The 15,616-nt window shown below is 45.2% G+C and overlaps 1 protein-coding gene across 1 annotated transcript in view; it reads left to right on the top strand.

Moving 5' to 3' along the window:
• The window catches only part of SPNS2 (SPNS lysolipid transporter 2, sphingosine-1-phosphate), a 158,440-nt gene that overhangs the window by 76,373 nt on the left and 66,451 nt on the right, over positions 1–15,616 (top strand). The window contains exon 3 of the mRNA XM_054008563.1: positions 5,516–5,652. Coding sequence (XP_053864538.1) covers positions 5,516–5,652 — 137 coding nt within the window. The remainder of the gene's footprint in view (positions 1–5,515; positions 5,653–15,616) is intronic.

The raw sequence follows: 15,616 nt of genomic DNA, 5'->3' as shown, positions 1-15,616 counted from the left end.
GATTAGAAGTGATATGTATGTGCTAAGTGATATTATTATACCAATAAAGCAACCATGAATAATGCAGTATTCAACAAAAGTGCCCTCAAGACAGCGGGGCTGGCTGCGTAGATGGTAAGAACTTTATTTGCCATTGCAGATGCAGAGAAAGATTGTGCTTGTATATATCTGTATATTATCAGAGCCTAAAAAGACACTGGGTGTTTCAGGTGTTCCCATTGTTTAGAAATATGTTGTTCTTGGGAAACTATGAACAACCTCGCAGCACATCTGTCTCTATTTCTGTTTAGATTGCATGTCCCTTGGGGCAGAGGCTATCTGGCTTTGCCGTCCAGAGAGCCAAGTGTACTGTCAGCACTCAGTTAGTAGTAAATACACCGCTCCATGCCGATTGAATTTTCTAACACAGTGGCCACTTTTTATAGGAAGCATCCCGGCTTGGAGAAAGAAAACTATTTTTAGTTGAAATGGAGCCTTTTAAAATGATCCCTGATGGAAAAACAACCCTTGTAAGCCTGGCTGGATTTTTTTATTTCTAGCAGATGCAGTGGGAGCCTAGCAGCTTTTCAGTAACTGAGCAAATGCAGCTTCTGCCTGGTTCCTTTGAAGAGCCCCATCTTCCCCTCTGTCATACAGAGCACATGCTATTGTGGACCCCACAAGCCTGAAAGGATTGGCCCATCCCAAGGGAGGGAGCGAGTGTGGCAAAGTAGGCAATGCTATAGGAATAGAGTGAGGATGTGGAAAGCTGATGTTTGGCCTTCTCACCAGCAGGTTCTTCTAGGGCCATCATTACAGGGTGCAACCACAGGGCTCAAATCTTTATTGAGCGGGAAAACAATGGGTCTAGTTCCAGGCGGATTTCGTGGCTATAAGACACTAAATTCTGCACTTCCTCTCTTTTCTCTCCCTCCTGCCCTTTGTCTCAAGTGTCTGGGCTTTTTCTTTTCTACGGAGCAAACGGGCAGCTGGTTATTTCCTGAGGGAGGAACGTGTGAGTTGAATGGCAGCTTGCTGGCCAGAATGACTGACTGAGCACTCGGGGGCAACGGTGCATGAAGTTGCAGCCCAGGGACGATGCTCTGCCCTTCTGTTTTTTCAAAGATATCATTTTTATAATTCCAACCACATATGGGAAGATTGCTGGGCGTGCTGGCCCACCTGTCTCAGGGCGGGTCAGGCATTCAGAGGCAGAAATAGATACTGAGCCATCCGGTTTAGGCAATTAGACTCTTCCTGTGTTTTCACCACAGCAGGCATTTTAGTTGTGACGTAGAAGGAGGGGTAAAGACAAATGCGTTCCCCTTTCGAAAACACCTGTGCTTAAAAGAGCCTTCCTCTGGGAGGCATTTATTAAATGTATTTTTATTCCTCCACTGCTCAGAGCCTTGCTTTGCTTCTGCCGGCGCACACGTCAACTCCATCCCGGAGCTGGGCGTTGGCTGCTTTGCGTGGCCCTGTTTTCGGTCCTTTGCTGAGAGTAATCCACTTCTCAGCCTGCATAATGGCTGTCAACCCACATTACCTATACCCCTCTATTCTATGGGTTTGCGCTGACCGTCCCACTGTACCTTCTGAGCAACTCATCCTGAACCCCACTGGGCGCCTGGCTCTGTGCCCTCTCGCTTCCTCTCTTTTTTCAGCAGTTGATTCTGTTCTGAAAGGGCAGGAATTGCAAATGGGAAGCGGAGCTGCTCGTTGGGAGGAGGGTAACGAAATGCCATTTGACTCATGAAGGTTCTTTGTCACTGTCCTCTCTCTAATGTAAACAATCAGTGGCTGCAGTGTGGTGGTCTGAGGTGAAAGCTGTTGTGTAAGGGGAGAGGAGCCGGAGAAGGAAATAGGAATGAGGAGGGGCTAGCAGGAGAGCGGAGCTCTTTATTTTGTGTTACAGACCAGTTATCTTCCTTTACCTGCAAATTACCCTCATGTTCCCCCTCTGCGTAATGAATACCCTTTCAGTAGCTCTCTGTGGGGGCTAAAATCCTTCCTGCCATGAGGGTTACTAAGCAGTGAGACCTGGGCCAGGTTCCAGAGCGAGACACAGATCTGGAACAGTAATTCAGGTTTCCCTTCTGCCCAGTGAGGTGCCCTGGATTCATTCTCCTCTGCTTTCCTGTCCTAGTTTGTAAGTTGTGTAGAGTCACTTTTTGTTATTTTTGAACCTGTCTGTCCTGCTCAGGAACCTCATCTGTCATCTGCAGGAGCAATCGCAAAAATTGATTTGTGGGACACGCACCTAACAGGCAGATCCGCTTGACAGATCACATAGCCATCACTTTCTGCATTTGCTTCAGAGTCAATCAGTGCTTTGATGCATATTTGGGTCATAAATAATTTGATGCAAATTAAATTTATTATTGTGACAGCTTTATTCAGATATCTATTATTTATTAGTTTCTGTTGTCCCTTTGTTTACTCCTTTGTGGAGCTGTGAAGTCAGCTTTTTACCTGTGATATAGCTCTCAGCTTGGTTCAGAAGAGAATTTTCCAGCATCCTGTTCTTCCAGGGATCCATGAGTAGCAAAGGGATTGTTATTTATTGGTGGGGAACTGGGAGATGTTGAGTGAGTTGGGAAGAGGATATTTGAATGCACATTGGATCTTGTCTTCTGCTTGTACGCAGATGTTAGAATTAGATGTTAGGGGTGCGATCCAGAGTTCATTACAGCCAATAGAAAAGAGTTGCCCAAGGTTATCCAGCAAGCCAGTGGCAGAGCTGGGAATACAATCCAGGTCTCATGAATCCCGGTCTTCTGTGGGCTTTGGATCAGGCCCTAAATGCCCCAAAGGTGGCTTGATGAGGCTGTTCAGTACCTGAATCAAGTGAGATGCAAGGCTGAGAGTTTCTTTAGAAGCTTGCTTTAGTTTTTTCTATTTTGTTGTCTAAATAAAAACGGCAGAATCTCTGAATCTGGGATGAATGAATTACAGTGTGATTCCAAGGCAGAGGGTCACTCAACCTTGAACTGCAATCAGCACACTGATCCTTTTTGGATTTGTCATCTTCTTCTGTTTCATTGTAAACTGATTTTTTCTCCCTAGAGATCCAAGTTCATTGTGGGCTCAAGCTTGCAAAGTGCTGACTACTGTCGGCCCCATCCAGCAAACACTTAGTCACTTGATTAGTGACTATTCAAATACTTAAATTATGCCCATGCTTAAGTGCCTTGCTGGATTGAGGTTAGCACCTTGCAGAGTCAAACCCTCTAAGCGGAGTTCAGTACAGGGCAAATCCTTCACTGTACGCACAGCTTGAGTAGCTATACTTGAGTAGCTAGACCTGAGTTTTATTCCCGGCTGTGGCCTGCTTGGTGATCTTGGGCAAACCATGACCCGCTCATGCTTCAGTTTCCCCATCTGTAAAATGGGGATAATGATACTGACTTCCCTTTGTAAAAGCACTGTGAGATCTACTGGTGAAAAGAGCTTATTCCAGCAAAAATAGTACATTCCACTGGGAGTTCTGCTTGTGCAGGGACTGCCAAACTAGGCTCCATGTATCTAGTGTGAGATTTTGTATATTGTCCATATAGCAAAGTGGTGGCTTGTCACTATAAATGAAATGGGAACATGGGTATAATCTTGCATTTACTTCTATTTCTTTTTTATCTAGTTTTTCTATCTTTGAATTACTCCTTCATTTTAAAAAACAGGAGTACTTGTGGCACCTTAGAGACTAACAAATTTATTAGAGCATATTGTTAGTCTCTAAGGTGCCACAAGTACTCCTGTTTTTTTTGCGGATACAGACTAAGACGGCTGCTACTCTGAATCCTTCATTTTATTTACATACACGATACATGTTTGCGTTATGATGTTGCTTACTACAGGAAATATAAAAAGTTGAGATAAAATATAAAGTACCATTGTATGGATTGCAAAATATGGACATCAACTGACATACATGTCTTTTTTTTTATTTGATGGTTCTGGAATTTTAGTATGTAAAAAGGTACACATATGTCTTCTAAAACAGCATCCTATGGTCCAGCATTATACACATTGTTTAGGATATTATCTCCTGTTACTATGAAAATCCCTTAATTACTTTGTTTATACACGCATTTCATTAGAAGGAGTACTTATCCTTTGCTCTACGTGCTCCTCTTAGCATTTTAAAAATAAGAACGCTACAAATAAACAATGCCAGAAACCCACCTTGCCTGCCAGCAGCCACCCAATATTAATATGATTTATAACCCTTAATACAAATTTCCAGTCTCTCTAATTTGCCACCAGAACCCACCCAGTTTCTGTCAGCTCAAGAAATACATGGGCCTTGCAGCACGCTCTGGATGTCAATAAACCAGGGTCTTTTACTGTGTTTCTCAACAACTGGTCCATGGACCAGCACTGGTCCATGAGGTCTTCCTGACATAGTTTAGGAAGTCAGCAAGCTGGTCCCTGGTATCCAAAAGGTTAAGAAACCCTGTGTTCGAAGAATTGTACTGCTGTGCCTAAATGGATGTAAAAATCACTGTAGCTGCACAGTGCAAATCCCGAATGTAGACACATGCTGATTTAAACCTTGCTTGTATAGATTTTAACATAAGTCTCTTTAATAGCCAAATTGATACAAGCGGTGTGTAAACTAGTTTAAGTGCACCTACATTAGGTGTTTGTATTGGTGTCCCTAGATCTAACATGGACAAGACCCAAGTACTATTTTGGGGTGGAGGAGTGAGTTCCCAAGCTGAGAAGTCCTTGCAGAGAATACTCTGCCAGCTGCCTCCTACCTTATATGAGTGGTACCTCAGCTGACAGTAACTGAGTCAGAATGGCATGTGGAGAAAGGCAATCTTTCAGATAAAGAAGTCCCACATCATTTAGAGCCTTATAAGTCAAAACTATCCCCTGTAGTGGAATAGTTACTCACTGGTGTATATAATGCTGGGTCAGGCAAAAATTTAAAGAAAAGTGACTTGAGGTCCTGGTGGGTGTCCTGGAGGGTGGAGCCCTATGTTGAGCCGCACAGCAGGTGCAGCTAGGGGAATGGTAGTGAAAATGCACGTGCAGCTAGGGGAATGGTAGTGAAAACGTCTCTCACACTGCCTTAAAAGGCTGCTTCTAAGGGTGAGTCTCCATGGGGTGTTTCACCCAGGTCCTCTGCTGAGAGAGCCAACAAGGGGGCCAGCATCTATACACTATATCTGAATGCTCTCCAACCTGTGTGTCAGCTTCTTGTTGAGGTTTGAGCAGAGGCTCTTGGTTTATCCCGTTCCTGTTTTGCCCATTCCTCAATTGTAAGCTTGCAGCAGGCTCTGAGGGATGTTAGTGTTGTGAAAGGTAACCCCAGTTCACTGGTCCGAAGATTCTGTGGGAATGAGAAGTCTGTTTGCATATGGACACTGTGCTTTCCAGGCCTATCGGGTTGCCTAACTTGGTAAGCAGGGCTGCAGAACATCTAATTAGGCGGAACTACTCTCCAGAGGGCTTGGCTTGCAGAAAATTAGTTTTCATATTTTTTGCCTGATGTTTATTAAATGTCCTCCTGCTTTTCTCCCCTCTGCAGTTTTCATCTGTAGTTTCATGGTGGCAGCACCTATATTTGGTTACCTTGGTGACCGCTTCAATAGGAAGATCATTCTCAGCTGCGGGATCTTTTTCTGGTCAGCTATCACCTTTTCAAGCTCCTTCATCACTGAGCAGGTAAGATCTGCGTGGGGTCCGGGAATATAAGCAAAGGAATTCTGCAAAGTGTACTGAATATAACTGGATCCTGTTCCAAACTCCCCACCACAGTGTATATGGATATGAGATGCCCCGTAGATGCCACAAAGGGTATTGTGTAATAAAGTGTATAATGTTTGTGGTCACATGTCTCTTTGAAAGTGAAGTGTGTTCTTCCCTGGTCCTGTGAATCACATAAACATCCTAGGGGAAGCACATATAGACACATGTTCAAATTGATGTGTAGGCTTTATTTTAAGGGAAAGTTTACAGAAATAAAAAACTATCCATAATCAAATATTGGTTCATTTGCCCCCTCTTTGCACAAACAATGGCAAGTTATCATTAACTCGGCTTGAACAGATTATATAGAATGGCAAAATGCTGGGCAGATGGAGTTTAGACACAGATTTTGAATAACCACCCTGGCTCAGTTTCCCTGAAAGGCAGTGAAGGTGAATGATAGGACTTAGATTAATACAGCGTCCGCTCCTTTCTCTATTAAATTATCTCTCTGGGGAATTGATGATAGGATCCTCCGGCTCACCTAATTTTGGAAAGTCAAAGATAGCTTTTGATACATTTCACAATGCTCCCTGTTTCAGCCTACAGTAAATGGGGCCATGTCAGTCTGTTTGTTTTCTTGCCTGTCAAGGATACTGCAAAACAACAAAGGCTTGGGAGTGCTTGAGAAAAGAACCCTTTCATTTAAATTATACCACAGAGGAAGCTTAATTATTGCAGGTGGCAGCATTCCTGGAGAGATAAATCACAGCTAGGGGAGCCGCAGACGGATTTCCCTAGGGACCAGCCATTCATCCTCTCTGTTCAACTGCATTCCAGAGGTTGCAGTGCTGTGGTCACACCCTGAGGATGACAGGCATGCTGTGCTGTTTCTAATACAGGGGTTGCCACATCCGTGGAAGTGGTGGAAGTCACACCTGTGATTTGCTCACCTTAACATCCACTTGGAAAGGACGGCATTTCTAAGCCCCCATAAATCATAGGGCCAAGCGTAGAAGCCTTTAGGGTAACGTCTACACTGCACAGAACCCCCTTTTCTTCTCCCCGCCCCTCCCCCCCATGGCGGCTCGGTCTGCAGGGTTAAAAATAGCAGTGTAGGTGTCCCGCTCATGCTGGAGGCTAGGCTCCCAAGACCTTCGCCCCCCCCCCCCCCCCACACACACACCCAGTGTCAGAACCTGGCCTCCAGTTTGGGCAGGAACATCTATGCTGCGATTTTGAGCCCAGCAGCCCAAACGTCCGGTTTCTTTTGGTTTTCTTTCAAAACATGCTGTGAAAGCAACTGTGGTTATAGCAAAAAGGTAGTTATTGTTGTCGCCCCTTTGTTGTAAGCCAGAAAGGACATGGCAACAGCGTTAAGCCATTATACCCTTCATGAAGAGCCAACAGGCGAAAGGCTTTCCTGCCTGCAAACAGTTTGCACTCGGCACTCATTCACCTAAAGTTTCTAATCAAGTCTTGAGTGGGCTTCATAACCCATAGTCCAGAGGACTGGAGTCAGATAAATTAAGCACTGGACTGGAGTTGTATATACTTGGGAGTGGAGTTTCAGTTCATGGGGTTTGGGTCATTCCACTGCGTTTGTCAGACTAGCTTCAAAGATGGATTACTACGGATGCTCCTCAAAGAGTGACCAGTAGCTCAGTGTGGATGTGGGATAATTGTTAGTCTAAGAAAGAGTGAGTGCTGCCGTAAAACAAGGATACAACTCTAAACGTTAAGTAACAGGAGCAGGAAATACCCTGAGCTGCATGTGTTCCGTGTGCAGACTCATTCATTCTGGATTGCAGTCACCACTAGGTCTGGGCCCAAACAAAAACCCTGGATCCAAACAACCCCAAATTCTGGAAAAGTTCTGAGTCATCTCTGATTCCCTGCCCAAACTCCACTGTGATCTTCAGCTTTACCATAAGCCTTTCTTGTAAGCCAGGAGATCCACCTCCAGTGTAGACTCTACAGCCAGTGGGAGGACATTCTTTAAACCAGTATATCTGAGGGCTGCAGCAACAGGACAGAGATCCTGGGTCATACTGAAAACAGTCCTGCTGCCACTTCACTCCCCTGGCAGGAGGTCTGAAATTTAACAGGTGAGTCACACCAGCTTGCACAAGGTGACTCTTTGAAATAGCAATGATAAGAGGTCCGAGAAGAGTATGTGGAGTTCTTATTTATACAGTAACTTCCCAGCTTATGATCATTGGCTTCTAACATTAGCTTAAGGAGAAAACACTGGAGGTTCTTAAAGAAGGGAGAGAAGTGAGAGTGGGATTGGATGGTGGTTTAAAATATGAAGATCCCTTCACTGGTTTAAATACAAGCAGCAGCGAATCTACTGTGAGCAGAGGAGATTGCCCACGTTCACGTTGACGTGAAAACACCCGTCGAGAAGCAGCAAGTTGGCACAGCCTGAGCCCATAGAAATACGGCATAGAAAATTCCTTTATGTGGTGACAACAGAAATACTGAAGTGGGCAAGAAACAATAGCCATTCAGTGAAAATAGCAAACTGCCTTTCTCTGTTTGGCAAGTGTCGACTGCATGGTGCATGCTACCACAATGTCATGAATAACACTACTAAGCACCCATCCCTATGGTTACATAGTCTTTACCATGTTAACTGTAAATACAAGGGGCCTGCCTTTCAGAGGTGCCGAGCACCTTACAGCTCCCATGAAAAATGAGGCCACTGGATTGTTAAAGGGCTTTTATGGTGTGTGCCTCATAAATATTCATTGCTGACTGAAAATTGGACATAAAGGAAGCAGATAGCAAGCTCCTTGTATATGGATAAATGTTCAGGCCGGCCTCCGGTCTGCCTCCACTTGTGTATGCCCAGAATCAGGGAGTCAAAATGGTGGTTATTTTGGGTTGATTCAGGTTCAGTGTGTTCAGGTTTAGGTCTGATTTTTTTTTTTATAAATGGCTCGGTTACCAGTTTCAACCGGTTCAGATCAAATTTCAATCTCAGCGGAAGTAAACTCAAGGAGAGTTGAAACTTAAAATTGAAACTATTTTGCTTTTTGGCCATTTATTTATGAACTTTAACTTTACATGAGTTTTCCTAGTGCTTCTGTGTTGTCAAATAAACATAATTATTTTTTTCTATGAACAGTTTGTTTGAGAAAACTCAAATAACATTTTCTAATGATTGCTCTGTGAGAGGATAAATCTGAATTTGGTGCATGGGCCCCTGGGTCAAGTGGAGGAACTGGAGGGAGGAGCTGTCCCCGGGGCTGGTGGTGGGTGGGAGGAGGGAATCTGAGGGGGAGAAGGGTTGGGGAGCTGGGCTGAACAAGTTATTGTTAACTTCTGGGACCAGGAAGCATTCCACCGCTTCTGTCCTCAGGAGGGTGTCTCAGAGATGGTCCATCTATCTCTGGGTCATCCTGCTGCCTCATGTGGGGTGCAAGCAGCTCCTAAGCTTCCTCTCTCCCTCCCTACTCTTGTGGCTGGCCTTGTTTTCTTCACATTCTCATCTCAGTGTACCGGGGCAGGCCTCTCTGGTAGCCAGCTCGTAACTATTTGTTATTTTTTTGTCTTGTTGAAAATAAGATCACTGTAGTGTTCTAAAATATTGCGCTTAAAAATGCTGAACCTTTATTTGAAGCGGTAACCCAACTTTTTTTTCCCCCAGTTCAGTTCCAGTTGAGGTTCAGCAAGTAGGACAAAAGTAGAGTTCAGGATCGGTACTGGTTTAAGCCGGTTCGGTTTTGGTTCGACTCCCTGCCCAGAATTAAACACGTCTGTACCTGTGCCTGCACTTTGCAGGTGCAAACACCCACTAAAAATTCAAGTCCTTTGTGCATGCCCTTTAAGTAGTCCTGTCCCTGTGCACATGCAAGTCATAGCAGTTTCACCTGCAAACCATTTTTGGCATTTTTGGTGAGCGTTTGAGGAAAACCCCTTCAGGGTATTGGTTCAGGCTCAGTAATAAAATGACAACATGCAGACTTAAAAACCTGAGTGAGCTGTCCTGGGGCTCAAAGGCAAACCTTTCATTCAGGTGCTTACTGAACACAAGAGGCCCCACAGAGCTCCTCTACCAAAACATGGCTCCAGTCGTTATATTTTCATTCCACATGAAGAGGTAAATATTTCTCCAACCTCCTTGCCTGGCACTGTGATCGCTGATTAATGACTATGGCAAAAGTCAGTCTTCTTTTTGGATAGTGTTTTGATTCATTAGATGTCTGATTGCCCTATATATATCTGGGGCGGATCCTCCCTGGGCTGCCTTGCTTTATGATGTTTCATCAGGAGGCCATAGAAACCTGTGATTGCTCCATTGTTCTCTTTCTAAATAACTTGAGTTGAAGCCACTTAGTTATCAGGAGTAATCAGACTGTGCTGGATCTTCTGAGAGTTTGGATGTGGCTGCTGGGACCCCGACTGTCTCTGTTAGTCAGACTAAGAGCTCTCATGGTTGCCTCATTTGTCCAGAGTTATGTCTCTGCGGAAGGCTTGAAGAGTTGTATTTTTCCCCCTCTCATGCTGGCCTCCCACACCTCCTTCACAGCTCTCTGGTGGGCAGACAGCTACGATTTCTTAAAGTGAGGAGGTGCATAGGCGTGGAAAGCTTGCGAAGTGCTCTCCGTAATTTACAGTGCTATGATGTTTTCCATACACATGGCTTGAGTAAAGCTCACCTCTCCTTAATGGTGGCTGTACTTCAGAGATGGGCAAAATGATCCCAATGGGGGGGGGGGTGTGTGGAGCTCCTTCAGGATGAAAGGGGATTATGTATCAACGAGGCTCAAACCAGATTAGGCTGTGACAATGCTGGTTGACCGGGGAACAAGCTAGAACACCTGGAGGAGCAAACTTCAGGTCAATTGATTCGAGGGTTGTTTGCCTGCCTTTTGTTCCGTAGCTTAGCAAACAAGAAGGATTTGCTGGATCACATCTGCTTCTGGAGGCTCAGGTAGCACAAGGGCCGCGAATTCTTTTTATAATCTGTGCCTGGCCCTGAGGCTGTGGACTGCTCTTCCGATCTGAGGCCCAAACTGTTTTTGACTTGGCAGAAAATAACGGGCTATTTTCAGAGGTGATGTCAGTTTGGAGCTGGTGTGAGTTGCACATTAAGTCTGTGTGAATTAAATGCTAAGGGAAGAGGAGGTTGGAGCAGGAAGAGCAACCAACAGAGGACTATGAGATAAAGCAAGGAGGTCTTGAATCTTCCAGCCTCTAACACCCTCCTGTTGGTTGGTTCAGTGCTTAAATGCTCTTGTGGTATAGTAGGGCAGATGCTATAAAAATATCTAAGACAGAATCAACCCAGCTTCTTCTCCCTCTGCAGTAAATTACACTAACTTACTGATAGGTACCTTCGTTGCGTGTGTTCACTCTGAAATTGGCCCTGAAAAAAGGGAAGGAACAAACCCCTGTGGAACAAAATGTCAGCCAAAGCAAAAATCCGTCTGTGTTCAGTGCTTCATAAAATCATGGCTTTGAAACATGCCTGGCTTACTTCGGGTCCTTTTAGTTCAAGGGGAGATGAAAGAGACACAGAAAATTATTCAGTGGAAAAAAATAAAACTGAGGTTCCTTGGAAGCAAAGAAAAATCTCAAGCCCTCTACAGCATTCTGGCATATGTTGCCTCATAAAATATATACCTAATGTGTGTTAGGTACTATTGAGTAAAATAAATCCTCAGATTTAAAAGCAGAAACAAGCAAAACTAAAAGCGCTAAACCATTTTTTGTATGTCTAAAGGGGACTGGATGTTTTCACTGAAGTCTCATTGAATTGATGGAATGGTTGTGTACCATTGTATCCAAGCTGAAGTCTGTTGCAGAGTGCAGGTGAGAGAGATCCCTAATGCAGCTTCGTATCTGGAGACTGGGAGCTGTGGCTATGCTGTGCCTGGTCCCCTGACGAGCATTAGATCCTTGTCAGTTTGCATAGCTGTTAAATGGATCTGTGCTCAAAGTAATTCAGGTGCTGATGGACGAGGGCTGTAAGTTGGCTCTGCAGTATTTTGGTAGCCACAGCTTGGTGTTCGAGCCTGGCAGGGATGAGCCTATGATAAAAAATGTCTGTTTAGAGCTTAACTGCTCAAGGGAAAGGTAAAATCTACTACTCACCTTACCCACCCCATAGAAAGAGTCCTGTCTAAATGCTTTCTGCTGGGAAGAGATGGTTTCTTTCCTCCAGAGGGGAACTTTCTGGTAGCTGTCATGGATATGATGAACAGGAGTCCTTGTGGCACCTTAGAGACTAACAAATTTATTAGAGCATAAGCTTTCGTGGACTACAGCCCACTTCTTCGGATGCATATAGATATAGATATAGATCTCCTCAATATATGTTCCATTCTATATGCATCCGAAGAAGTGGGCTGTAGTCCACGAAAGCTTATGCTCTAATAAATTTGTTAGTCTCTAAGGTGCCACAAGGACTCCTGTTCTTCTTTTTGCGGATACAGACTAACACGGCTGCTACTCTGAAACCTATGGATATGATGGTTCATCTACAATTAATACCCCAAACTCTCTCAAATGAAACCCTGTCCTATTGAGCTGGAGTTCTCTCTTCACTTTCATGGCTGCCTCTTGACTACTTGGTGCCAGCTAGGACTAGACCCAGATGTGCCAAAATCAGAGCCTGTCTTTCATATTTTTACAGGAAGTGGGGGAATTCCTGAAGGAACCAGAGAGTGCCATTTTCTTCAGTTCCGCTAGGTGGCTGCCACTCACTCCTCTACCCCACTGATACACCTTCTGTCCTCTTCCTTTTTTAAAAGGTGGGGGAAGAGGCTCACATTTACTTCTGTCGCTTCCAGGCACAGAGGTTTGGCTGGGGCCAACTCCTCTAGGACTGGCTCTGGCCGGAATACCACAAGCTAAGCTGTGCTTGGGAGGTTTGCACAAATAAGTGTGGCTGACCTTTGAGTCATTAGCGTGATACATCCCATTTTGACCAGGACAGTCCCTTCTTTAAGCCAAGTCCCAGCCGTCCCGACTTTTCTCCCAAAAGTAGGCGTTTGCCCCGTTTCCTTTTGTTGATGTAATCAGTTGGCAAGAGCAAACAGGAGAAATGTCCACTTTGGTCAAAATGTGGAGTGCTGGCAGTGGGGGAGGGGGCCAAGAGGCAAGCAAGCAATGACAGCCTCATGCGGGAGTGAGAGGACCAGACAGGGCTGGAGCAAACAGTGACAGCCTTGCACAAGTGTCAGGGAGGGCCTGGGCGACCTCAGCCCCACAGGGGGAGAGGGCTCGAGCCAGACCTGCGCAGTGTCCCATTTTCCCTTTGGGAAATACGGTCACCCTATCTTTGGGCACTTACCCCACTGCACCTCTCAACTTTGCTAGGTGGGGGAAAGAAGCAAGAGTTACCACAGGGATGAAGTGGTTAGAGTTGACGGATGCAGGAGAGCACTGCCGACCTCTGAGCCATACAGGTGTCTCTAACCCATCCTGTGCTCCTTTTCTACCCCTTACTGGCCCCAGTGGTTACAATAGATGGAAAGGGGAGGGGAACTCTCACAGCACCAATCCAGGAGGAGGGAGAGCTGTGAGGGAGCACCGTTTGCCCAAGTTGGGGAGAGGGAGGGGCAGCCCCCCTTTGCTTTTAACAAGGGAGGAGTTGTGTTCTCGCCTCACCGTAACCCCTTGTCCGTGCATTCGGGAGCGTGTGATGCATTCCAAGACGTGACAGCTGGTGATGAAGGTGTCTCGAGTGCAGCTGTAGCTCCAAAGCCCTGAATTTCCACCTCACGTGACCGCGGAGTTCATTGGAAGGTGAGCTCATTTCTGCTACAAAAAATAAAGTAGACAAAATTATCAAAAAGAATATCCCTATCAATTGTTATCAAGTAACAGTTCCCATCTCTGCTGTCTCTCCTGAACAGCACTGGCTCTCCTCTCCCCTCCAGGGGCCTGGAGCACTCTATGGGAGCCTGACTGCCTGCTCAGAATATCAGCTCCCTGGTTGGTAGAGGCAGAACGGCACCATGTCCTATTGAAACCTTTGAAATAACTCTGAATGGATTTTACTGCATGTACAATACTGTTCTGTTCGTAACAATGCATCTGCTGCCCTCTGCTCTCTGTTCTTGGGTTCATTAGCTTGTCTAATATCCTGGGATGCGGAAACTAACGTCATGGATGCTGAAATCAGAGGAGATGTCTCTATGGTTCAGTATCACTGTAAGCATAACTCATGCACGCTGCTGCAAAGGCTTCCATTGCCGCTGCCAGCTCATGGTAATGAAGACAGCAGCCAGCACTGAGACATCAGGATTGCTAATCAGAGCTCAAGCATCCTTCTGGGTGAGCCTGACAGAAAGAACACTGCTAGAGGAGACTTGCGCACGCCCTGGGCTGGATCCGAGAGTCCTTTTTCTGGCAAACTCTCGTTAACTTCAACAGGCCTGCATGAGGGCTGAGTAAAAACTGAGTAGGGACCTGAGGAAGTGGCTCTGTGAATGTGCATGCGTGTGCATGCATCTCCCCTCTCTGTTTAGGAAGATGTTGAATGTTTAGGCTATTGAAAAATGTTTGGCACACGTAAAGGACATCTCCATGAAGTCTGTGCATTGTTGGCCTAATCCAGCTATCATGGAAATCAGTGAGACTTTTTCTACTGTCTTTCATGGGAGTTGTTGGATCAGAATCTGTCTCTCTAAATGGACATGGTTATATTTGATTATTCTTTATTTATTATTTGTATCTTGGTAGCAGCTAGAGGCTCCAACTGAAATTGTGGGATCCTGTTGTGCTAGGCGATGTACGTACACAACAGAAAGACAGACCCTGCCCTGAAGAGCTTTGCAGTCTTAAGTATCTTTGTCCCATTCTGTGAATAAATAAATCCCTGTGCATGTCCCTGTATGTGTTTCTATTAGTTGAACAATGGGAAAGCTAGCCAGTCGGTTCCAGTTACAGAAAGGGTGGCTGATGTTTAAAGGAGCAAAAATCATCCCATCTCAGCTCTTAAGCTGTCTGGTGGGGCAAAGACCTCTAGACTTGATTGAGCTATTTATTCAATGGGGAAGCTCGGTGTGTGTGGGTGGGTGTATTTGTGTTGAATTCATTGCCAACCACGATACATTTTTAAAGCGGTCTCTATTTTTGTGAGACCTATAACATCAGTGTTTTGTGTGTCCTGCTGCAGCCGTTGTGGATTCTCAGAGCTGTGCTTGATGGTGCACAACCCGAGATGTCATATTGCATAGGGTGCTGGAGTGTCTGTCAGTCCTATCTCCTTGAATGTTTACTAAGTGCTAGGGAGTGCTTTATAAATAATTTTGATCATTGTTCATTTCAGCCCCGTTCAAAAAATTAAGGGGATGGATGGGAGGGAGGGGGAAATGTTCCTTAAATTAAACAGGACTGAATTGGCAAGGAAAGAAATGCTTGTAAGCGTCTAAATGCATGTTACAGGGGAGAGTGAGTAAATATAAAATGCCCATAAACCTCATGTGGCCCTTTTAATGATGGTGATGAGACAGATGCACACCTTTCCAGCATGCAACATTTTGTTATCGATGGCATTGCATGCTGCATTTCAACACTGTGGAAGCCTGACTTGGCCAAATGAGTTTGGAAGGAAAAGCAGTTTGCTAGACTGCGATGGCCTTGCAGCGCCATGTGATCCTGTTCATAAGCTTTCTGGAGAAGTAAATGGGATTTGGATACGGAGTGTGTGACGTGGTGGAGTGTACAATGTCTCTCACCATTTGAGCCTATCTGTCCAGTCGTCTTATCTGTTAACTTTTAGCATGTCCTAGAAAGCTTCAGGAGAAGGCCTTAAACTTCAGTAGTTGTGGTCCTAGGTTGAGAAGATCAAGTGAAATGGAAGCTAGTTGTCTGAGGTGGGGATAAGAGCAGGTGGGTTCTTAACTGCAGGATGCCAGGACTAGGTTGGGAAAGGAGCTTACTGCAAGTGTCCTATGATACAACAATGATATCATGTCAT

Source organism: Malaclemys terrapin, chromosome 18 (genome assembly GCF_027887155.1).
Source record: "Malaclemys terrapin pileata isolate rMalTer1 chromosome 18, rMalTer1.hap1, whole genome shotgun sequence".
In the NCBI taxonomy this organism is placed as follows: domain Eukaryota; kingdom Metazoa; phylum Chordata; order Testudines; family Emydidae; genus Malaclemys; species Malaclemys terrapin.
This window is presented reverse-complemented; position numbering and strand designations above follow the sequence as displayed.